At 42.2% G+C, this 26,340-nt stretch overlaps 1 protein-coding gene across 1 annotated transcript in view; it reads right to left on the bottom strand.

Moving 5' to 3' along the window:
- The window catches only part of LOC124802786 (probable ATP-dependent RNA helicase DDX27), a 90,447-nt gene that overhangs the window by 59,759 nt on the left and 4,348 nt on the right, over nt 1–26,340 (bottom strand). Inside the window, exons 2-3 of the mRNA XM_047263786.1 lie at nt 16,259–16,441; nt 16,027–16,138 (exon numbers count right to left, since the gene is read on the bottom strand). Of these exons, the coding sequence (XP_047119742.1) occupies nt 16,027–16,138; nt 16,259–16,441 (295 nt within the window). The remainder of the gene's footprint in view (nt 1–16,026; nt 16,139–16,258; nt 16,442–26,340) is intronic.

Raw genomic sequence — 26,340 nt, 5'->3', positions numbered from 1 at the left:
AATGCAGAGAAGCGACACAGCTGTCTGTTCTTTTACTGTGCCTGTCATCCCTTCTGGCACTACAAGTGCTACATAGCTCACAGGACCAGGTGAATATATTACTTTGAAATTGCATGTAGCATATATGGTGCGAACCTGAGTATGGAGGACTTTCTAAAGAACCATTGTCATGACAGCATTGTGGGCGAATGGTCTAAAGTGCAGACTTGTAATTTGCATACTAGGGCTCGATTAATGATGATTCCAACATTTCTCTTTTTTGCCCCCCCCCCCCCCCTCCTCCCCCTCATAATCTACATCTACATCTGCACATATACTCTGCAAACCACTGTGAGTTGCATGGCAGAGTCTATGTCCCACTGTACCACTATTAGGGTTTCTACCTGTTCCATTCACATATGGAGCACGAGAAGAATGATAGTTTAAATGCCTCTGTACATGCAGTAATTATTCTGGTCTTATCCTCATGATCCCTAAGTGAGTGATATGTAGGGAGCTGTAGTATACCCCTAGAGTAATCATTCAAAGCACATTTTTGTCCAATGCAAGACAGATAGGTATGATCCACACTTAAAAAAGACATTAAACGAGTCATACCAGGACTATTTGCAGTCAGTCCATACATCACTGCCTAACAAAAGAAGAAAGTTTTGTAAGCAGATACTTGATACACTTGTAACACCAACACTGTATCTCATTCCTTATTTTCTGCTGTGTACAAATGTTTTGCAGGTGTTTTATGCATATTCTGTCATTATTTATGTTGAATTCAGTTTTTGTGCCAAATACAAACCATTTCCATACGCTATACAGTCTCTGAAAATATTGTATGGGTCACTCTTTGGTTCACTTATAAGATCAATAGGACTGCAATGATAGGACATGAAAAGCTGGAATAAATCCCTTAGTGTTAATGACACAAATGTGTGATAATGGAAGAGGTGGAAGATGCACAGAGAGTGTGACAACTGAGAACAAAGCAACAGTCAGTATTCTTTGAAAGAATACATAGTGGCATATTCTTTCAAAAAATACTTTATCACTGTGGTTCAGCATAACTGAAAGTCAGTTGTCAGCCCTGATAGTGGACATTCAAGGCTAAAATCTATAAAACTCTATGAAAATATAGCCTAAGATAGCTGTTCACTGTTAGCAAAGTGTAGCAAGTGTATGTTCATTTATGTTTACTTGGGTTTATGGGACGGTATGTAAAGTAGGGCTGCAGATTAATTTCCTTGGTTATTTCAGATGCAGCTTAGCTCAGAACCAAACAGAAGATATTTGTAATCATTATTGTGAAATTTCAAACATTCGTGAGTGGCAGGAGAAACTAGCACTATTATCATCGATTGTAGGCTTAAACTAAAGTGTGTCCTCCTAAAATTTTTGAGAACAGTAGCCTATCCTCATTCAAAACAACTGTTCTCTAATTTCATTGTACAATTACATGAGAAATAGGTTAGTTTGAGAATTTCTGGGCACTTACAAAACTTTGCACAGTTTAGCAAAAGAATATATCATTCCTAATATTTATTGCGTATCAACACAAATAAATGCCCATTCTTGAGAATTTTTGTAAGCTACCACTGTCCTCTGCATTATCTATGAGCAATTTATAGCAAAGAAGCATTTGTGATTTAGTTACTGTAGCAGATTTTCTAACTAACATATTGTGTTACATCTAGTTTTCCCTTAAAGAGGAGTAGCTCTATATATTATCTGCATTAATCATAAATTAACTATATTTTTGAGTTTGCTTACAACTATAATTAACATCAAAACACTTTAGGAAACTAATAATTTTTATCGCAGCTTTTTGTGCTGCCTTAACAGAAATCTCGTTTTGTGTATCTGCTTCAATTCTTAAAGGGAACTAGCATATTTTTAGCTCAAGAGATTAAAAGATAATCAACAGCTTTAAAATTTAAAGTTATTTGTTCACTGTCTTGTAATATACTGCACCAGCCAAAATGCAGCCCCACTGTGAATGCTGTTCTGAAACATAGGATGAGTTGGTTGACATTCGTAAGCGGCTGGAAATCACCCTAAATACCGTTAAACGATTAGCAGCTGCCGTGAACTGGTGTGTTGGGAGAGCTCCTGAGAGTTGTGTACCTGCAATACCTACCAGAGGTGCCTCAGGTACTATCCTCTCCTGTTGATCTTGTCTCCTCTGCAGAAAGTACAGGATCTGTCATTACTAGTCCTCTTGACTGTGAGTGGCATGTCAGTGGTAGCTCTAGGCATACTGTACGGGGTGGGCAGGGGCCATGGAGGATTAAGGGTGTTGTAGAGATTCCCCTAACCAACAAGTCTGAAGTTCTGTCTTTCATTGAAACTGAGCCAGTGCGACTCTCATCGCCTATTTTGTCTGGTGTCAGGAGGAGGCAAATGCAAAAGGGTAGAGGTCTATTAATCGTTGGCAGTTCAAACACACAGCGTATGCCAGTACCCTTAAGGGAAATGGCAGCAAGGGACAGGAAAAGACACCAGGTGCACTTAGTCTGTATGCTTGGGGGCCTCATTCAATGTCGAAGAGGCTATTTCGGCAGCCACTGACGGAACAGGGTAAAACCAACTGTAGCTGGTGTACATGTTGGAACAAATGATGCCTGTTGTCTTGGCTCTGAGGTCAATCTTGCTTTTTCTTTGTTTTGTTTTAGGGCGCAAAAACAACTTGGGTAATCCGCGTCCATATCAAAACTGTACAACACAAAGACAAAGAGAGGAGTTAAAAATGGCTATACGCAAATCCCAATTGATGGATGAGAACACAGGTAAAAATAGCGACGTGGAGAAAGGTATATAAAATACGTCATACAGAGCAGAGGTCCTGAACTAAAAATTGTATGGCCTTTGCCGTATTGCTCCGACAGATAAAAAGTAAAATGTGGTCAACAGCCTGTGCTTCGTTCACTGAAAAGGCCGATAACTCAGACAGCAAACACACACGGGAATGTACGCAGTTAAAAACGTGACACTCTATCATGAAATAGCAGACAGTCAAACGTTGGGCGCAATGTGCACAAAGTGGAGGAGAAACACTTAACAAATGGCGATGGCTAAAGAGACAGTGCCCAATAAGCATCCTAGTTAAAACGATCTCCTCGCGGCGAGAGGGTCGAGAAGTGGTCATACAAGCCGTTGGGAAAGGCTTAATAACCTTCCATTGGAAGAGAGTGGAGGAGGCTCAGACGATATCCTCCTCTTCTCCAAATCATCAGTGCTACAATACCGCCTTTAGTATGAAGGAGCTAGATCATGCCCTCTCACTTTATCCCAGTCTTCCACCCCAGTGCCTGATGCTGTTCACATTTAGATGTTACAGCACCTTTCCCTTGCAGGCAAGCACTTTCCGCTTAATACATACAACCGCATTTGAGCAGATGCCACATTTCCCAGATGCCAGCGTAAAGCCACTGTCATAGCTACACCTAAACCCAGTAAGAACAAACACCTTCCTTCTAGCTACCACCCCATTTCTCTCACCAGCTGTGTTTGCAAGGTGATGGAACATATGTTTCATGCCTGGCTGGTATAATCGCTCGAGTCTCGCAATTTACTAACCACTGCATGGTGTGGGTTTTGAGTGCGGCTGACCATCTCGTCACTTTGTCCACTCATGTCATGAATGGTTTTCTGTGGAAATCCCAGACTGTGGCCATGCTTTTCGATTTGGAGAGAGTCTACGACACCTGCTGGAGGACTAGTATCCTCCGTACTCTCTACACATGGGGATTCCTTCAGGAATTTTTAAAAGACCATATTTTCAAGGCATGTGTGGGTTCTACCTTAACGGACATCTTTATCCAGGAAAACGGTGTGCCGCAGGGTTCTGTCCTGAGTGTCGTCCTCTTTCCTATCGCCATTAACCCTATAATGGCTTGCTTCCTGTCAGGCATTTTTGGCTCCCTTTTCATTGACGATTTTGCCATCTATTGCTGTTCTCCACAGACGTGGAGCAGCACGTTCAGCGATTTGTCGATTGTCTTTACTCGTGGAGCATCAACAATGGCTTTCATTTTTCTGCCGTGGAGGAAAATCTCCACAAAATGGCAGCCCAAGGTGATAGCAATAGGGTCCATGATGACATCACCTGCTACTGTCAGGCCAGAAATTAAGAAATGGATCTCGGTCACAGAGAGCCATCGGAGGTTGGCCCACATGACTAAAGAGGGAGTGGAACTGTTAAAAGAACCAGTGAATGAAATCCAGCTAGCTTGTTTGCTATCCCAAAGATTGCAATGACACTGTGCATGCATCTGTTTATAATGAATGCAGTTTACAATCATAGGATGATGGTTAAAAACACAGAAAGCATGTCTCCATGCACGAATTGCTTCACGGCATGCCTCAATCCACTGAGGGACTGGGACACAGTGTGGTAAAGAGGAAGTGTGAGGAATGGAATGTTCTGCGGTGGTAAGGATAATGTTTGTACGATATTCCACCTGGTCATCACAACTGGGGAGATGTTGTTCGTCGAAGGTTGCCAGGGAGAAGTAAATCCTCCAGCCGGCCATAATAACCTGCCATTTGGGTGTGCATGGAGCTGGGGTAGGAGTTAGCAAACGAATAGCACCTGAGTATGTGTCAGAGAGAATGGACAACTCAAGATGATGGGAAAACTGGGCAGTGCAGAAGGATACATCCAAATAGGAACAGTTGCGCATGCAGTGTGAAAGGAATGTGGGTCCTCCTGTGTTAAGACAGAAGAGGTTAAGGTGATTAAGGTCAGCCAAGTGAGTGCCTCTCAGACAGGTTCTGGGAGAACCCCAAAGAGGATGGTGTGCATTAAAGTCACCAGCTGAAAGGAGTGAGGTAACTGCCCAATAAGCTAGAGGAAGTATGCCCTAGTGGCATCGTATAACAGAGGGATGTAAATGGTACAAAACAAAAAGGGCAAGTGAGGAAGGAAAAGGCAAACTGCAACAGCTTGAAGGCAGGTAGTCAGGTACCTGGATTGACTGAATGCTATCCCAGATGAAGAACATGATTCCCCATGTGATGGAATGCCGACCCCAGAGGTTGGGAGTCAATATGGACCAGCAAGAGAGGTGAGAGCTCAAAGTGGTTGTGAGAATACAATTTTGTTTCCTGAAGGCAGAGAACAGTGGACACTGCGATACTAAGAGCAGCCATAAATCCTCTTTGTTAAGGCCATGAACATTCCATTGGAGGATAGTCATGAAGAGGAAAAAATGAATGAGTCTCACCTCAGTGGCTCTCGAGTGCCAGCCTTCCAAGACTCACTGCTACAGGGCACAGAGACAGGAGGATCCTGCACCATAAGGTCTACAGAAGCGTTGGCATTATTCTGCTGTCAGCGTGCAGAGTCCGTGGCAAAAAAACGGTTGGTTGTGCACTCTGGCGACACGGAGGTCAGTGGGGCGAGGGTATCATGTTGCCACACTGTCAAAGAGGATCTTCGAGTCGGTGAAGGTGAAGACCGTTTGCCTTTGTTTGAATTCTTCGAGCCTTTCCGGTTAGCAGAGGAGGTCTCGGATGTTGGCTGGCTGCAGGGATGTAGGAAGTCTTTACAGTAGTATTCCTTCTGTCCTTTCTGGCCTGCTGGCTGTGTAGCTGGTGACTTCACCCCTTGAGGTGAGAGTTTGGTGGCATGTTGAACAGCTGGAGGAGGAGGAGGAGGAGGAGGAGGAGGGGATGCTAGCATGATGCGGGATGATTTCACAACCAAGGTACTGAATTTTAGGATGCATGTCTATGTGGCCATGTCCTTCATGGGGCGAGATGTAACAAGAACAGCACTGTAGGTGCCAGATGGTAGAACGCAGGGTTTCCGACTAGCCAACTTCCGAGTGATCTTCTGGATGGCTCGCTCATCGAAATACATGGGACAATTGCAGGAGGCGGCAGGATTGTCGCCACTGCAATTGATGCAGCGGGAAGAAGGAGGTGGACAATTGCCCATCAGAACCTGCTTTGACCTTTGACGGAAGAACCATTCTATCAAAAGTGAGCAAGAGAGTGCGCATGGGCACTAAGGAGGCTCCTACTTTATTTATCACCTGATCGACGACAATAACATCCTGATCTGAGAGGTACATTTGGATTTCTGCCTCCATGAGACCATCGAGTGGTCTAGTGTAAATAACACCACAGGAAGAATTCAGCATTCAATGGGCCTTGACATGAACAGGATAGCCATGGAGGAGTGAACTCCAAGCAGTTATTATGCTTGAGAATCAGAAACAATCTCCAAAAGCAAAGTCCCATTCCGTAAATGAGAGGAGGATTTCACAGGGCTATCAATTGCATCAACACCTTTCTGAATAATAAATGGATTTACCAGAGCGAAGGACTGACCATCTCCAGTATGTGTAACCAGGGGGAACCTCGGTGCAGGGTGAGAGGGTCTTTGAATCGTTAGCCTCATTCTGTTTACGTTTCATAGCTGTTGACTGTGAAGATGATTGGCTCATTGCAAGAAAATCCCCTCTGATTGCCAGCACCTCCGATGGCGCCATCCTTCCAGTTGTGGGCCCCCTTCAGAATTGGATGCGCCCACTTCAGATGATAGTTCACACCACAGGTTACACCTCCAGGACACCAGACAGAGGGACCAATCGACAATCACCCCTCCCATGAACCTGGTCTGTACCAGGGGATACTTGTGAACCCTACCTGTTGACTCAGGGCTGGGAATTAAGTGTTATCTAGTCACCTGTTATGTGTCAGATGTGTGGACCAGCCTTCAGGAGTGCACAGGGAAGAAGAAAAGGATGATCCTCAATCACTGAACTGTTGGAAGGATTGGAGAAGGTGAATGAAGAAAGAAAAAAGGAACATTGGAGAATATTCTGATACTGACTACCGAAAATGCATAATACATTTCCAGAAACAGCCCAGAGATGTTCCGCAAGTTGGGGAAATAGGACAGCAAGAGGATGGAGATGCAGCATGGAAGGGAAAGGATGCTGCAAATGCTGGGGCCCTGTGACAGCCAAGCAAGAACCCATCAAAGAACAGCAAGGCACTTGGGGCGTCATTTTGGCATCATTCCAGCGACTGACAGAGAAGGCTGACAATACCAATCTTGTCCACAGAGTTTCAACGGAGCTCATAATTTGCAGTATTGTCCCCATAAATGACCATGACCCTTTGTTTCTGAGTTGGGTGGAAGGACTGATCCAGTGACTTCGAAGGTTCTGTGACACACTAAGCTATGACTTCCTAGATTTGCGCCATAGGGTTGAGAACACGTGTGCACTACACGTTAGAGGCTGCTACTCAGGCAGATGACTGTGTGTGGGGTGCACACAAGAGTTTTTTTTAAAATTGGGCAACTCTCCATCAAACCCAAATAAGGACAGCTGTAGGAAACATAGAAGTATCAGTATATGATTGAAAGAAATGCCACACCTGGTGAGAGTATTAAAATCCTAATGGTTAACTGCCAGAGCATTCACAACAGAGTGCCAGAGTTTGAAGTGCTCTTGAAAAGCAGTGAAGCTCACATGATACTAGATACAGAAATCTGGTTGAATAATGAAATTGATAGCAGTTAGATTTTTGGGGAAAATTTAAGTGTGTATCAAAAGCATAGGCAAATGGGAAATGGAGTTGGTGTATTTGTTGCAAGAGCAAGAAACTCACATCCACTGAGACAGAAATTGAAGCTGCATATGAGACTGTTTGGGCAAGACTCGGTATCAGGGGTGAGCATAAAATGATAACTGGATCCTCCTATCGCCCAAAAGACTCATCTCCTGATGTAACAAAAACCTTTACAGAAAACCTCAGTTCACTTGTACTTAAGTTCCCCGATCATACTGTAATCACTGGAGGAGACTTAATTCATTCCACAACCTGTAGAACTTCACTACACGCCTTCTCTAGAAACTACCTACAACAGATTGTTAGTAACCCCACTCATGATGGAAATGTACTGGACCTAATGGCAAAAAACAGACATGACCTCATTGAGGATGTCCACATAAAAACTGGTATCAGTGAAGCAGTTGCAACAATGATTACCAAAGTACAGAAGATAACCACAACAAGTAGTAAGATACATATGTTCAGAAATCTAGATTTAAAAAAAAAAAAAACGGTAGTGTCCAATTTCATTGAGGAACTTGAAACTTACAGCACACGTCAGGAGCACATAGAGGAACTCTGGCTCAAGTTTAAAAGACTAGCTGACCATGCACAGGATAGACATGTAGCCAGTAGGACAGTTCATAATGGGAGGGAACCTCCATCATATACATTCACTGTAAAGGAACATCTAAAGAAACAGAGATTACTGCATAATAGGTGCCAAACAAAGTGTAGGGCTAAAAATAAAGAGATACTGAATGAAATGCATCTGGCTGTCAAGAGAGCAATGCGTGATGCCTTCAATGACTACTGTAGCAGAATAGTGTCAAATGATCTTTCACAGAACTGAAAGAAATTCTGGTGATACGTAAAGGCTGTTAGTGGCACCAAAAATAGTGTCCAGTCCCTAGTGAATGAGACAGGAACTGAAACTGACTCCTTTCCAATGGAAAACACAAGAGAACTGCCCCAATTTAAACCTCATACTACTTAAAAGATGAATGAAATAAGTATTAGTGTCAGTGGTTTAGAGAAGCAGCTGAAACCGTTAAAACTGAATAAAGCTCCAGGCCCCAATCGAATCCCTGTCAGATTCCATACTGAATTTGCAGTTGAGTTAGCCCCTCTTCTGTCATAGATCCCTTGAACAAAAACCGCGCGTAGTTCTTGGAAAAAGGCACAGAACACACCCTTCTAGAAGAAGGGTGGTAGAAGTGATCCACAAAACTACTTTCTAATAATACTTGACATCAATTTGTTGTAGAATATTAGAATATATGAGCTTAAATATAATGAGGTATGTTGAACAGAATGACCTCCTCAATGCCAACCAGCATGGTTTCAAAAACAACGATCATGTGAAACCCAACTCGCACTTATATGAAGTCTTCATGGGTTGTCAACCAAGTCAGGCAAAGATGATGGAGATGCATTCCATCGAAACGTTGCTATGAGATGACAACGCTACTTGGCTCACAACCTGTGAAGTCTTCATAAATGAAATTCGCCGAGAAAGCCTGCACTCACCAACTCGCACTTTTCTCACATGACCTACTGAAAGCTTTGGATCAAGGCAGTAAGGTAGATGCATTATTTCTTGATTTCTGAAAAGCATTTGATTCATTACCGCACCTAAGCTTATTGTCAAAAGTATGATCATATGGAGTGTCAACTGAAATTTGTAATTAGATTCAGGACTTCTTGGAAGGGAGGACACAGCATATTATCTTGGATGTGGAGCGTCACTGTCTGATGTAGAAGTAACTTTGGATGAGCCCCAGGCAAGTGTGTTGGGACTCTTGGTGTTCATGTTGTATATTAATGACTTTGTAGACAATATTAATAGTAAAATCAGCATTTTGCAGATGAGGGAATTATCTACAATGAAGTACTATCTGAAAGAAACTGCATAAATATTCAGTCAGATCTTGACAAGACTACAACGAGGTGCAGAGATTAGCAACTTGCTCTAAATATTCAGAAGTGTAAAATTGTGCACTTCACTTCACAAAACAAAAAATGTTAGTATCCTATGACTATAATATGAATAAGTCACTGTAGAAATCAGCCAACTCATACAAATATCTGGGTGTAACCTTTGTAGGGATATGAAATGGAATGATCACATAGGTTCCGTCAGTTCTTGTTATAACAACATTATAATAAACAAAAAGTGCTGGTTTAAAATTATTGATTTTCATTTAATCTATTAACAAAGTTTCAAGAACTGACTTTAATAATTACTCTAGAATAAACGACAACCCATATGTATCATTCACATAGGGATCGTGAGGATAAGATCAGAATAATTACTATATGCACAGACACATTCAATCATTCTCCCTGCACTCCATATATGAATGGAACAGGAAGAAACCCAGATGACTGGTACAATGGGACATACCCTCTGCCATGCACCTCAGTGGTTCACAGAGTATAGATGTAAATGTAGATGAAATGTGTGTGATCTGAGGTTAGTGTCTCGTAGTACGATTTTTACCCTCCACGCTGCCCTCCAATGCTAAATTTATGATCCCCTGATGCCTCAGAACATGTCCTACCAACTGGTCCCTTCTTCTAGTCAAGTTGTGCCACAAGCTCCTCTTCTCCCCAATTCTATTCAATACCTCCTCATTAGTTATGTGATCTACCCATCTAACCTTCAGCATTCTTCTGTAGCACCAAATTTCAAAAGCATCATTCTGTTCTTGTCTAAACTATTTATTGTCCATGTTTCACTTCCATACATGGCTACACTCCATACAAATACTTTCAAAAACGACTTCCCGACACTTAAATCTATACTCAATGTTAACAAATTTCTCTTCTTCAGAAACGCTTTCCTTGCCATTGCCAGTCTACATTCTATATCCTCTCTACTTTGACCATTATCAGTTATTTTGCTCCCCAAATAGCAAAACTCCTTTACTACTGTAAGTGTCTCATTTCCTAGTGTAATTTCCTTAGCATCACCAGACTTAATTCGACTACATTCCATTATCCTCGTTTTGCTTTTGTTGATGTTCATCTTATATCCTCCTTTCAAGATACTGTCCATTCTGTTCAACTGCTCTTCCAAGTCCTTTGCTGCCACCTTTTAGGTTTGCCTTTCCTTAATATTTCTTCTAAGATAAGTTGTAAGGTCAGTATTGCCTCACGTGTTCCAACATTTCTACCGACTCCAAAATGATCTTCCCCGAAGTCGGCTTCTACCAGTTTTTCCATTCGTCTGTAAAAAATTCACGTTAGTATTTTGCAGCTGTAACTTATTAAACTGATAGTTCGGTAATTTTCACATCTGTCAACACCTTGTAACAACAACAACGCTGTACTATTGTACATATAAGTAATTTTCTTTCCGTCTGATTTTTCGTTAAACTTGTGTAATTGATGTTCTGATTTAATTTCTTTTTTGTTTCATGCCATTGTGTTAAGAAACTGTAAACAAGTTTCAATGTGAAGATTAATGTTTATGTCAAATATCAAGTAATATTGTGATAGAATTGAAATGTAACAAATTTTGGAACTGTTGTAAGATGTTTAAAATTGTAACTGTGCGTCTGGTCCATACGTAGGCAATGTGTTAGGATATGTAGAATGCAAAGCCTCGGGTGAATACCCTGTCTGTAAGGGAGCGGTAAAAGGTGGATGGCAGGCGAACGCGGGAAAATGCGGACGGGCACTGCACGGCGCAACGGGCTCAGCAGCAGTAGTAGTTGGAGTTTGGCATTGGTCTGAGTAACACCTTCTGGAGCGAGGAGGCTCTCCTGGAAGACGTAGTTTCACTGAGCCTCGGGTATGCCGTTCCAACATCCACACAGCATGGCAAAATTCCATAGGCACTAAATGGAAAAGTATTGCGACGCTAAGAAGAATTGAAGTGCCGATACGTCAAGAGCCATAGCTGTGGATGTATGAGTGCTCTGTGCCTCGCCATCTCGCCGCCCGCCAACCGCCGCATCGATACAAGCAGGTTGAAACTTTTAGTACTGTATTCGTATGGACCATAGAGTGAACTGTTCAATAATAACCTAAATTTTACCAGAACTTTCCCATCATTTAATTATCCTCACAACTAACCTAGACAGGGTCCTTTCCAAATGTGCAATCTGAGTGTCCCAAAATGAAAAATTAAATTTTGTGTTAATAATAATTACTTGCAGACCTAGCTATGTTAGAATGGTGTTTAAAGAACTGTTTTGTTAATGAACCAGTAAATGAATAACGAAGGTCTAGCGAAGTTGAAAGATAACTTTAATATTTATATAGTAATGAAGTTTAATTGTTTCGAGACAGATATAAAGGTATTTAAATGAGCAGTAAATATGATGAAAAGAGTAGTAACTTATATACTGGAAATCCTGAACGCATAATAAATTCAGTAATCAATTTTTTTTAATACAGTGATCATAACAGTTTCAGGAGCCCCCCCCCCCCCCCCCCCTTTATTCATTTGAATTCTGAAGGTTCTAAATTGGTTTGACCAGCAAAAGTTAAAGTCACTATAAAAGTCAAAATTTATCAGTATTTTATCTTTATCAAAATTGACATTTTGTGTGTGTCACGAAAGTGCTATTGCTAGGGTAACCTACGCCCGATTTTAATCAGATTAATAGACAGTATAAAGTTTTGTAGTATACATTCTAGTATAGTGTTATGTATTCATGGTTTTTCCATATCAGTACAAAACGTGAAACTATCAGTTCAATAGATTTTCTGGTTCTAAAATTCTACTATATTACGCAGTGTTACTACATGTTGTTTTGCATGAATATCTACCAACATATACAGGGAAGAAACTCAGTTAATGCCTAATTAGGCTGGCGAGCGTATTATTATTAAAATGGTAGCATCTTCAGTGTTGCTTTTGGTCCATCCTGACGTGTAATTGCATTTCGGATTTGCTTGACGGATCATTGTTATTACAGAGTGGGTGTAAGTCTGATTTGCCACCATTCAGGTACACGCGGTAGATATCTGTAAGAAAATCCTTTCTCATAAGGTGAACCCCGCTCAATTACCATAGCACAGGCTTTAACGAGTATTGTGTGCCCCACGCGCACGTTACAACCTAGTTTATTTGGGATTGGAATTATTATATTCTTCTTGAAATCTGAGGGTATTTCGCCTGTCTCATACATCTTGCTCACCAGATGGTAGAGTTTTGTCATGACTGGCTCTCCCAGGCCGTCAGTAGTTCTAAGGGAATGTTGTCTACTCCCGGGGCCTTGTTTCGGCTTAGGTCATTCAGTGCTCTGTCAAACTCTTCATGCAGTATCGTATCTCCCATTTCATCTTCATCTACATCCTCTTCCATTTCCATAATTTTGTCCTCAAGTACATCGCCCTTGTATATACCCTCTATATACTCCTTCCACCATTCTGCTTTCCCTTCTTTGCCTAGAACTGGGTTTCCATCTGAGCGCTCGATATTCATACAAGTGGTTCTCTTTTCTCCAAACGTCTCTTTAATTTTCCTGTAGGCAGTATTTACCTTGCCCCTAGTGAGATAAGCCTCTACATCCTTACATTTGTCCTGTAGCCACCCCTGCTTAGCCATTTTGCACTTCCTGTCGATCTCATTTTTGAGACGTTTGTATTCCTTTTTGCCTGCTTCATTTACTGCATTTTAATATTTTCTCCTTTCATCAATTAAATTCAATATTTCTTCTGTTACCCAAGGATTTCTACTAGCCCTCGTCTTTTTACCTACTTATTCCTCTGCTGCCTTCACTACTTCATCCCTCAGAGCTACCCATTCCTCTTCTCCTGTATTTCTTTCCCCTATTCCTGTCAATTGTTCCCTTATTCTTCCCCTGAAACTCTGTGCAAGCTCTAGGTTAGTCAGTTTATCCAGGTCCCATCTCCTTAAATTCCCACCTTTTTGCAGTTTCTTCAGTTTTAATCTACAGTTCATAACCAACAGATTGTGGTCTGAGTCCACATCTGCCCCTGGAAATGTCTTACAATTTAAAACCTGGTTCCTAAATCTCTGTCTTACCCTTATATAAATCTATCTAATACCTTCTAATATCTCCAGGATTCTTCCATGTATACAACCTTCTTTTATGATTCTCGAACCAAGTGTTAGCTATGATTAAGTTATGCTCTGTGCAAAATTCTACCAGACTGCTTCCTCTTTCATTTCTTAGCCCCAATCCATATTCATCTACTATGATTCCTTCTCTCCCTTTTCCTACTCTCGAATTCCAATCACCCATGACTATTAAATTTTCGTTTCCCTTCACTACCTGAATAATTTCTTTTATCTCATCATACATTTCATCAATTTCATCATCATCTGCAGAGCTAGTTGGTATATAAACTTGTACTACTGTAGTAGGCGTGGGCTTCGTGTCTATCTTGGCCACAATAATGCGTTCACTATGCTGTTTGTAGTAGCTTACCCGCACTCCTATTTTTTTTTATTCATTATTAAACCTACTCCTGCATTACCCCTATTTGATTTTGTATTTATAACCCTGTATTCACCTGACCAAAAGTCTTGTTCCTCCTGCCACCGAACTTCACTAATTCCCACTATATCTAACTTTAACTTATCCATTTCCCTTTTTAAATTTTCTAACCTACCTGCCCGATTAAGGGATCTGACATTCCACGCTCCGATCCATAGAACGCCAGTTTTCTTTCTCCTGATAATGACATCCTCTTGAGTAGTCCCCGCCCGGAGATCCGAATGGGGGACTATTTTACCTCCGGAATATTTTACCCAAGAGGTCGCTATCATCATTTAACCATACAGTAAAGTTGCATGCCCTCGGGAAAAATTACGGCTGTAGTTTCCCCTTGCTTTCAGCCATTCACAGTACCAGCACAGCAAGGCCGTTTTGGTTAATGTTGCAAGGCCAGGTCAGTCAATCATCCAGACTGTTGCCCCATCAACTACTGAAAAGGCTGCTGCCCCTCTTCAGGAACCACACGTTTGTCTGGCCTCTCAACAGATACCCCTCCGTTGTGGTTGCACCTACAGTACGGCCATCTGTATCGCTGAAGCACGCAAGCCTCCCCACCAACAGCAAGGTCCATGGTTCATGGGGGGGCAACAGTTCATATAGATTGTTAATCAGCAACTGACATTTAGGGTTCAATTATTCCAATTGCTTTCCTCATTAAGATGCTTACCTGATAGGGACTGGCACACACAATTTTACCTTTCTACAACAAATAATTGCAGACTTGTGTAAACTAACAAAAGACTTGCAACCCACATTGTTTTGCACATTGATTATGGTATGTTTTGGGGAAAGCGACCTAATTTTGAGTCTGATTGCCAACATTAACCATTAGTAACACTATCATGCTAAGATAGCTTCTTGTAAAATGATGTCACACAACTTGTCTAGTAGTGTTGCGTAAAAGAGAGAGTGTTACATGCTTAATTCCCACAGATCAAAGTCTTTCTTTAGGCATGATACCTGGTAACAACACAGCAGAATTAATTTGATTCAAAATCACAAAATTGAAGACAGCAAAAGGCATTTCTTAACTGTAACAGAACAAGGCCACACATCCACTCTTGAGGATGATAGAACAACAACCACATCTGTATTTGCTGCAGAATGTCTTTAGATGGGCCACTACTGACCTGTTACAGGAGGTGTTCTACACATTTTTTTTTTTTTTTTTTTCCCCACTAGGCTTGAGCCCAGAGATTTCCTCAGAGTAATGTCACGTTTCATATATATAAGGTGTCATATGTACTCATAACATATGTTACTGTGCAGAGACAACACATCTTATGATCACAAACTGTAAGGGATGGTATAGTTTAACATCCATTGACAAACAGGTCATTAAGAATGGATACAAGTTCACATGCACAAGACATTTGGAAAGAACTGACTGATATTTTTCAACAATACATCCTAACATTTCCCTGGAGGCCTGGATGCAGATTTTAAGCCAGATTCTCCTAAATAGTTGCCTAATGCCTTGACAATTTTAACCATTGTGACACCTCATTTTGTATCAAGATATGTGTCTGCCCCCTTGGTCCTTCTGTCACCTTTATGACAACAAGATGACAATTTTGTATGTCCAACACTCACTATCTTTGGAATAAGTATCACTATGTTGCTATGAGGATGGTTTGGAGGGTTTCTACATGTCAAAAGCATCAAAGAAAATTGTAATAATTTGTTGCCAGCTACATGAAATATTTAATAACAAGCCAAAATGCGATTTCATGTGTGTGTGTGTGTGGGGGGGGGGGGGGGGGGGGGCATGTGCACTTGAGTGTATCAGGTCTTGAGCAACTTTGATAAGTCTAGTCTCATACACAGACTTGATTTTCTGTATGTGAGTCTATAATTTTTGAAAACAATTTCTGCATTTACCCCGTCACAGCTGTTTTCCATCTTTCAGTTTTCTTGGTTACAAAGAATATTATTGTGATGTCAAACTGCTCTTCAAATAATAAATATGCCTAACTGATGTACATACCTTTCTTCAGATCACTATCAGACAAGGAAACATCAGAATCAGTGTCGGAATCAGAATCTGAATTTTCTTCCTTGTGTTCTTCTTTGTCTTCCTGCTTTATTTCAGCATCTGTCTGGAATGAAAAACGAAAGGAAGAAATCAAACTAGAAGAAAGTCCCACACCATTAAGTCTACAGTCAATTTCAAGATCTCTACCGTTCACACTTTAATACGAATTCCAAACAATACGTACCTCTTTTTTTTTCTGTTTCCGAAGCTGCTGAATTTTATCATCAACCTTACTTTTTGCTTTCCGCTTAATGTACTTAGAGATATCATCCCATTTATCTTCTTCAGTGTTAACCTCATTCACTGTGAATGAGAAATCTGTGTCAAAATCAATCTTTCTCTTCTTCTTTTGTTTGCTTGGTTGAAACTGAAACATAAAGTACACAAACTGTATATAAAAAGCATACAAAATGAACATATGAGGGACACATAATGACTTGTGCTTCTATAACGACTTTTGCTTCTTTAACATGAGCAGATTCTTTTGATCCTTCTACATTATCCCTCTCAAACTTTTTGCATGTATGCTCAGAGACATAAGGGAAGATATGCACTTGTGCTGTCCCAGTGGTTCAGAAAGACCATTATAAACAGCTACTCTACATGAAGGAAAATCCCCTACAGAGAGAATCAAAGAACGGAGAAAAACAGTTATGAGTACAAACAGATGTGGCATGGAAATGAATAAATGAAATAACAACTGCAATCAGTGAAAGTCACAATATTTCTGATAATACAATTACTCTTTCAAATTATTTTCTAGTAAAAGAAAAAAAAGGTGCAAGGAAAACAGGAAAAGAGACAATGTCACTGTAGTATCCATATTAGATGGATATCAGCACACACGTTAGAAACCCTGACAAAACACCTGACACTGCAAAGTGGAAGGGTTGCTTGCAAAAGAGAATACGACATCAAGCAGTAGCCAAGCTAAATATGGCTGATTGATGGCGGACAGTACACAGACAAGGAGTAAACCAAAGTAACCTACATAAACATCATAGTGCAAAGTTGAAACCTTCACCACAACGATGTCAACAGGCCAAGAGCCAAGAGAGAGACAATCTGAATTGCAACCAGAGAGAAAGACCAAGTGACAAGCGAGGTGTTATCCGATAGTCCATAGTACAGTGATGATAGTAACTGACATTATCAGACCCAAGTATGAACTGACCGTTTGCTGGGTGGCCGTATTTATATTGACCACGATGAACACTATTGGCTAGCGTACTCACGTGCGAGACAAGTGGCATGCTCATGTTGCAAGTGCAGCCACCTAACAGCCATCTAGATCAAATACCTCTGGTGGGTTGGTTGGTTGGTTGCATTAAAAGAGGGGGAAAGGGACCAAACTATGAGGCCATCAGCCCTTGTTCCGAATAAAACAATGCCACAAGTGTGAGAATAAAACAAATGAGACTGACAACTCAAAATGGAATGAAAGGAAAAATCACAAGAATGATGAAGGGCAACAAAACATGTAAATGGACAAAAGAGACAAGAAAACCAAAGAAACGCAAGAACCACGATAAAGAGATTAAAACAACAAAGCACATTACCATGGCTGGCTGACCATGAGAATAGAAAAGAAGAAGCCAGCCGCTCTACAACACATTAAAACCACCACCCTAGAAGCACTAGGGTGGAAGATACAGCAAAGGACATGCGCTAAAACTTAGATCAAATAATAAAACCCACCCTCACGAATAAAACATAAAAATAAATCAGCTGATGAGGCATTGTCAGATAAAATTAGTGGCAACAAGTCCGGTAACCCAAGATTTCATCGCTGGGCAGTCAAAGTGGGACAGTGCACCAGAATATGGGCCACTGTCAATCAGGCGCCGCGACGACACTCAGGCGGGTCTGCACGGCGCAGGAGGTAACCGTGGGTCGCCCAAACGTGGCTAATGTGGAGCCGGCAGAGGAGAACAGATTTCCTGCGAGAGGCCTGCATGGAAGTCTTCCACACATTTGTGGTCTCTTTAATGACTCACAGTTTGTTGTGTGTACCATTATGCCATTCCATCTCCCAAAGCCGAAAAACCCTACAGCGTAAATCAGAACGCAAGTCAGGTTCAGAGACGCCCATCTGCTGAAGCGGTTTCTGCATAGCCTGTTTGACCAGCCTACCACTGAACAACAGGACCAGTCCAGGGCATAGATGGACTCCTGGATGGATGCTACCAAAGGCTGGCGAGGGTAGCACTGGTCGATAGCTTGTAGACTGCTCAAGGAGTCAGTACACAGAACAAATAATTGCCCAGGGCATGAATGGACATACTGAAGTGTGCAAGAGATGGTCACCAGCTCTGCAGTGAATACACTGCAGCCATCGGGCAAGGAATGCTGTTCAAAATGGCCCCTGTGGACATAGGCGAAGCCAACATGTCAATCAGCCATCGAGCCGTCAGTGTAAACCACTTCAGAGCCCCGGAACACGTCAAGGATCGAGAAGACGTGACAGCAGAGAGCGGCAGGAGTAACTGAGTCCTTAGGGTCATGCGAAAAGTCCAGACAAATCTGTGGCCTAAGTGTACATCATGGAGGTGTATGCGGACAGACCTGGATGGGAGGTGGTAAAGGGAAGGACTCCAGTTCAGACAGAAGGGATCGCATGCGAAATGAAATCATTAGCCCTTACCTGGGCTGGGCCACTGATGCAAGAGATGAACTGCTGTGGGTGGAAAAAGGGGACAGTAATTCGGATGCTCAGAAGAAGTACGAATGTGTGCAACGTAACTGGTGTGCAGTTGTGCACGTCGGATCCGCAATGGAGGGATTCCGGCCTCCACCAGGACACTGGTCACCGGACTCATTCTAAAAGCTCCTGTCGCTAGGCAAATGCTACAGTGGTGCACAGGGTCGAGTATCTGCAACGCTGAGGGTGCCGTCGAAGCGTAAACCAGACTACCTTAGTCAAGGTGGGATTGAACAAGGGCTTTGTAGAGCTACAACAGAGTAGAGCGATCTGCACCCCAGTTGGTGTTTCTCAGGCAGTGCAGGGCATTGAGGTGCTGCCAACACTTGCGCTTAAGGTGACAAAGGTGAGGTAGCCAAGTCCTAAGAATTGATATGTCTCCACTACAGTGAGTGGATCATCATTGGGCTAAAGTTCTGGTTCTGGATGAATGTTACGACGCTGAAAAAAGTGCATGACACATGACTGCGGCCGAAAACTGCAAGCCATGGACGAGAACCCATGACTGCGTCTTGTGCATGGTTCCCTGAAGGTGCCGCTCAGCAACATCAGTACTGGTGGAGGAGTACGAAATGCAGAAATCGTCTGCATAAAGAAAGGATGAGACGGATGGGCCTACAGCTGCTGCTAGACCTTTAATGGCCACATAAATTAGTGATACACTCAATACAGAGCCCTGTAGGACCCCATTCTCCTGGATATGGGGGGGGGGGGGGGGTGGACGACTATGGGAGGCACCAACTTGTACATGGGAGGCACCAACTTGTACACGGAAAGTATGGAGCGACAGGAAATTCTGGATAAAAATTACGAGTGGGCTTCAAAGACCCCACCTGTATAATGTGGCAAGGATAGGATGTCGCCAGGTGGTGTCATATGCTTTGTGTAGATCAAAAAAGGTGTTGGCAACTGGAAAAGGCTGTTTGGATGACTGACTCAAGGGACACTAGATTATCAGTGGCAGAGCGCCCTGGCGGAGGCCGCCCTGACATGGAGCCAGTCGGCCACGTGACTCCAGGACCCAACCCAACCACTGACACACCATACAGTCCAGCAGATTACAAAGAATGTTGATGAGGCTGATGGGCCGATAGATACCCAGATCAAGCGAGTTTTTATTGGGTTTGAACGATGGAGCTCTCCAGCCATTACGATGCACCAGATCCGGTTGAAGATGACGAGGATATGGCTCTTATAGTCACACGAGAGATGTTTAATCATCTGACTGTGAAACCGATCTGGCCCAGGAGCTGTGTCGGGGCAACGTGCAAGTGCGCTGAGGCGCTCCCACTCCATAAATGGGACATTACAGCGTTTACTGTGGCATGTAGTGAATGAGAGGACTTTCCTTTCCATCCGCTGTTTGAGGGTGCGAAAGGCTGTGGGGTAGTTCTCTGACGCGTCGGTACATAGCATGCCATTGATGGTAACGCCAGGGACACCTGTTGGGCTCTGGTACCCAAAAAGGTGTCTGATCTTCGTCCAGACTTGGGAAGGTGATATATGGCACCCAATGGTTGACACGTACCTCTCCTAACACTCCTGCTTCCATTGTTTTATAAGCTGGTGTACGTGGGTACGGAGCCCCTTAAAGGCTATCAGATGCTCTAGGGAAGGGTGCACTTATGTCACTGTAGAGTTGGCTGATGCTCTTTAATTGCCCCAGCAACTTAAGGCGACCACCAAAGGAATTTCTTTCGCCAGGGGCACCCTAAAGAGCGAGAGATAGCATCTCTGCCACAGAAACGATTGTGGTAGTCACCTGCTTAAGCATAAAATCGATGTTACCATGTGGGGGAGAGTCAACAGAGACATCAGTGGTGAAAGTTTCCCAGTCCACCTTGTTTAAGGCCCATCTGGTCAGGCGTGCGTGGGCATGACGCCGGGGCAGTAACAGGAAGCGGGAAGATGAGGAAGTGGTCACTATAACGGAGGTCGTCATGTGCTCTCCAGTGGACAGATGGGAGACATTCTGGGCTGCAAACTGATAAATCAATGGCCGAGTAACTACCTCGAGTCACGCTGACACGTGTGGCGGCCCCAATCTTTAAGAGACAGAGGTCGAACTGAGACAGTAAAGTTTCAACATCTCTGCCACAGTCAGTAAGCACGGTGCCACCCCACAAATATTCGATGCCATTTCCAATTTGGGATTCTCTAAAAATAACAGATCTACTGATTTAATTGTGTTCCAATGAAAGCAGTCTGTTACCCTCAACATATAATACCAGCAAATAAGAACAAGAACAGACTTTCATTTGTGGCATTCTGGGAAGCAATAAAGGAGTCAGCTATAACTTCATACAAGAGTGAAACATAGTTTAGTTAACAAAAGAAATGGTAAAGGGTACTGTAGTAAAAGTAATGTGGAAGTGTCATGGACCCAAGTTGGGCACCAAAATGGAGTAATATTATGATGGATATGACATGATCCCATTCTGAGTGTCAACAATGTAATAAATTCAATCTGATAAAGCAGGGAAAAAATACATTTATTGTGATTAGTCATAAATCATTACTCAGTAACTAGGCGTGCATGTGGGTTTAATCAGTTTACCCCATGACGGAATCAGTTGTATGTGTAGATGTAGGCAGCTGGTGCAATGTTGGCACAATATGTCTATGTTCTGACAAATTGCTTATTATTGCGTGGTTTTTGATTGACAGCCAGCAGCTTTTATCTTCATATACTGCAGCTCCGGGGCACTACTCGGAGAAGCTGGATTTGTTTCTTGTTTCTCACTTCCTGCCTAATTGTTCGCCAAATAAAACCACCATTCAGCAGCTAATGCAGTTCTACTGTACTCATCACAGGGACCACTTCCAAGCTCCCAATACACACATGGTGTCTACTATCTGCAGTAATTAGGTAGTACCTACATAAAAATATTACTCTGCAAGTTAAACTTAACTGTTTGGTAGAAGATTTATAGAATCACTTTCAGACTATTTCTTGACCATTCCACTCTCAATTTAAAGTTTGCGAGAAATATGAACATGTAAAGATTTGAGTGTGACCTTTGATTTCTTCTATTTTATTGCAATGGTGAGAGTGACAAAATATTTCCTCACTTGGATGACGAAATATTTCCCCATTTGGACAAGAAAATTGGAGATTGAAATTTCACAAAATGATTTTGCTGTGATGGCAAACTCCTTTGCTCAACAGTAATGAGTGAAAATCTGCACCAGGCCGGGAACCGGAAATGGATTTCCCACTTTATGTGAGCCTTAATCACCTCTGTCACCTGGACACGCTATTCATCTGACCCAAATTCTCAAATTGTCATATGCTCATGGTGACCACTGTCCATTAATCCCTTCGCTCACTACAAGCACAGGGGGTAAAGGACAGTGGACCTATTAGTGTGTGCCAAGTTGAGTATTTGTTCTGGATGGAAAGCATGTCCAGACGGCCAAGGCTGTTATGGCACCTGCTCACATAAAGCAGGAAATGCGGGACTAATTCCTGGTCTGATACATATATTTTCACTTGTCACTGTGGAATTTATTTCACAAACACACACACTCGCGCGCGCGCAGCCATTGTGATGTTCGTTCTGTCGAACACGCCTATATAATAGTAAAGTCCTTTGTTTTACTGATTACCACCCCAACACTTGCATTATATCTAAAACAATCTCTCCGCTATTTTGCAATAATACAAAATGAGCTCCCCTTCTTTGATTTTTTTCCTCACTTTCTCCGCCAATCCTATCTGGTAAGAATCCAATTCTGAGCAGCAATACTCCAAAACAGGACAGACAAGTGTAGTGCTGGCAGTCTGTGGGTAGATTTGTGGCATTTTCCAAGTGTTCTGCCAATAAAACACAGGTTTTGGTTCAATTTCCCTCCAAAATTTTCTATGTTATTGTTCCAACCTAAGTTTTTTATATTATGAAGTTGAGGTCAGAGGAGGGGAACAGTCGGATGCTTAAAGATCCGAGGCTTGGACAGCAATAAAGACCCTCTAACATGGAATGGGAAATGATGATGTCACAAATGACAATGCACATCAGAATATAGGGTTGCCACAAGTTTCCCCAAGTGAAATTCACTGATTTTAGCATTTCTCCCTGACAAATTTTGAGATCTCAATGATAAGTTATGGCACAAGTTGACACTCTGTCTTTGCAGCTATGGTACAAGAAACAATAGTGCAAACGAGGAAATATCTAAAAAAGACTTGCAAACAGTTGGTGTTTCCTGATGCAAGCAAAAATCCTAAGTACTAATATCAACATCTTTTCTAATGAACTGTTGTTAGAGGGAGAAAGCAAACCAAATGGTATGTGTGTTTCATTAAGACAAATGATATTATTTTATTTCAATAAAATGAAACTCATTTGGTAACATAAATATGCATTTCCTTGGAGTCGCGAGACAGGTTTAAAATACCTTCACTGATTTCAGTAATAGCCTTAGAAAAAAGTAGGTCTCTTCGAAGAAGTGCATAAGGCAGGGAAGAAATGTGTAAACCAACACTGTGGGTGACTGGCAACAAAATGTTGGTTCTAATACGTTTGTTAATGTCGATTATGACCCACTGTGTTATATATATTATTTTACAGGTATTGTGTAATTTTTCTTTCAAGAAATGTACCAGTAGATAGCGTTCAAACTGCCAGCGACTGACACAGTTTCCTTCTTCTTATTGTCCATACTTTCTAACATACAAACTACTTTTGAAGTGCCAAAATGTACTAGAACAAATAAAATGTCTATAAAATGCCGCACTGTACAATGTACTTGTGGTGAGACAGTCGCAATTCCTGAAATCCATCACCCATGGTCTCTGGCATGCTGAGGAGCACCACAGTCCTGCATCCATGGATAAACCATGAAAATCCGCTGCATTACGCCACAAGCAAACAGACCCGCCCTGAGGGCAGACCAATGTGGCTAGATCTGATGGGCAGGGCCTGCACATTAATGGCTTCGGATTGGCAAGCCTAATCCATTACAGATACCTGCAGAAACAGCCTGCGGTTTTGGTCCATCATGGAAATCTACTCATGTGGCCAGCTATTCATGAGCCACACACAGCATGTTGATGAAATGAGACCACAGTGATCAACCCATGGAACAGGTAACTTGTTCAAATACTCTGAGAATCTATAATAATGAGAATAGACAGCAACTTATCATAAAGATGATTTCTGAGCCACAGAGAGGCATGTAGAAAACAAAATCACACTCTCACAACTAAATTTTCAGGCATAACTTTTGTCAGAAAATGAGAGCACACGCACATTCACACAATCACTCAGACACAACTCATGCGCAGATGTCCGCCGCCTCCGGCTGCTGCGTCTACAGTCTTAGCTGCACCCAGCCAGCAATGATGTATGACACCTCAGTAAACAAATCACTTCATCTGATGAGACAAATATGAGAAAGAACCTGTGGGAACCCTGAAAATAAATGCAGGGATCACATTCAAAGTCTGAAAACTGAGTAGAAAGTATGCTAACATGACTCCAGGAGGCAAAGTCAGAACTCTCTACATGAAACAGCATGCAAATCACTTAGCACATGACATATGAAAATCTGCTGAAATGACCTCCAAAGTGACTCTTGAATCATTTTGTAATGAACCCCAGAAGTCTAAGAATGTTCTTCTGATCACTCCAAATGAACCACAGTGAACTTCAAATTATCTCCAAAACACTTCTAAATCTGAACCAGAGTGAATCCCAGCCTGCCCTTGCTATGTAGTTTTGTTCTTCTTCCCTCATTCTGTCCCTTAGAGTGCTGAATTTCACATCATATTGTCTCTCAGCTCGGTTTCCAGTGTTACCCAATGAATGATTGACACTGTATACCTCTCCCTGCCAGTCTTGATACATGGTGTCAACTTTTCAAATCTTTCTTTGAGAATTCCCTGGCTAGTGTGGACTGCAGGATTCAGGTGAGAAGGACACAGCTTAAAAACAGGCCCATTTCTTCATAATTAGAAGGCCTTTAAGCCTGCCCAGCTCAAGTGTTTCAGGTCCTTAGAACTCAGCAGCGTCCCTCAGCCGTCAATCAGTCTTTAAATGAGACACCCCTTTGAGAGTGAAGCACAACACTTAAAAACTGAACTTGCTTGTCTTTTGTGGCTTTCAGGAGAGTCTCTCAGTAACCTAGTGCAACTTAACTGCAAACCTGTTTGTGCAGAGCATCGGGTGACAAAGTATTACAGAAACTCTCCTATGGGGATACGCTAAGAATTCATTCATTGACAGGTGTCAATCTACTGGAAGGATATACAGTAAGAAAATAGGTCACAAGTTTCAACAAACTCTGAATGTCTTATTACTCATTCTTACAGAGTAACTGCCAGTTCTTCCAACTGTCGAGTCCTGCAAATTAACATTATTTCCTCACAAACTGGAATTGCACTATCTGTATGGGGACAGGATACTGACTGCTTTGTACAGGCACAGGATTTTCTGATAAAAAAGGGCAATGTAGGTTTGCACTTTTTGTGAACCATACGATTCTCTCGGTGAATTTTACATTGTAACACCACAAATACATCACTGTGGCACATTTTGCAAGGTAGAAATCTTTATTTTGTTTGTTGTTTTGAGGCACAGGGAATCTTCTGTCCGGGCTGCAGGAAATTTGATAAGCTTCTCCATAAGGGGACCAACATTTGTCCTAACAGTGCAATGAAATCTAACAAAGTCTGCAAGAAAATTTTCCAACAAATAGTGTTTTGGAGGATGAGACTTCACAGCAGTTGGTTCTTAAGTCCACACATTGAAATTATGACTGCTGCCCATTGCGAGATTGAATGCCACCTCGTGGCACTATGGGCACAAGACACAATGTGGAAAGTATGCAAGTAGCAGAAAAAAAAGAGTGGAATCACTCCAGCATTGATCGATACAGGTGGGCCATAAATGAGGAAATCCTCTACTTTAACAAACGGCAGATTGTTGTGGCCAAGTGCCTAGAAATGCGCATTTTGAAAACATCAAAGCTAGTTGGCAGTTTGCTTGCTGGTGTTGTCAACATCTATGAAAAGTGGTTGACGAACAGTGAAGCTACAAACCGGCAACAGAAAGTGAAGATTTAGCCCCCTCTATAAAGCAGAACAGATGGCAATATGTAGCAGATCTGACAACAAAGAATGAAGTGGCACAGACACATGTGCTCAACAATGGTGAACATGGGCCTCCATATCAGAAGGTCCCTATCTGTTCCCAACAACATCATCAATTACAAGTGCAGAGGGCATAGGATCGTCCATATTGGACCACTGAAGAATGGAAATGTGTCACACTGTTGGATGCTTCATGCTTCTTCTTACACCAGATCAACGGACTTGTCCGGAAGTGCTGTCGTCCAGGGAACACCCACTCAAATCGTGCACTGCATAACAGATGTAAGTCAAGGAGACTACTACACTACAGAGGACATCTTGGGCTTCCGTGAGACCTGTGGAGTAACTGAAGGCATCACGACGACTGTGTTCCATGTGAATATTATTGCGGACCCCCTGCATCCCTTCATCCTTTATTTCTTCCCTGACAGCAAAGGCATCTTCCAGCAAAATAACTATCTGTGTCACAATG

The sequence above is a fragment of the Schistocerca piceifrons genome, chromosome 6 (assembly GCF_021461385.2).
Source record: "Schistocerca piceifrons isolate TAMUIC-IGC-003096 chromosome 6, iqSchPice1.1, whole genome shotgun sequence".
In the NCBI taxonomy this organism is placed as follows: domain Eukaryota; kingdom Metazoa; phylum Arthropoda; class Insecta; order Orthoptera; family Acrididae; genus Schistocerca; species Schistocerca piceifrons.
The sequence above is the reverse complement of the archived record's forward strand: the minus strand, read 5'-3'. Positions and strand labels throughout refer to the sequence as shown.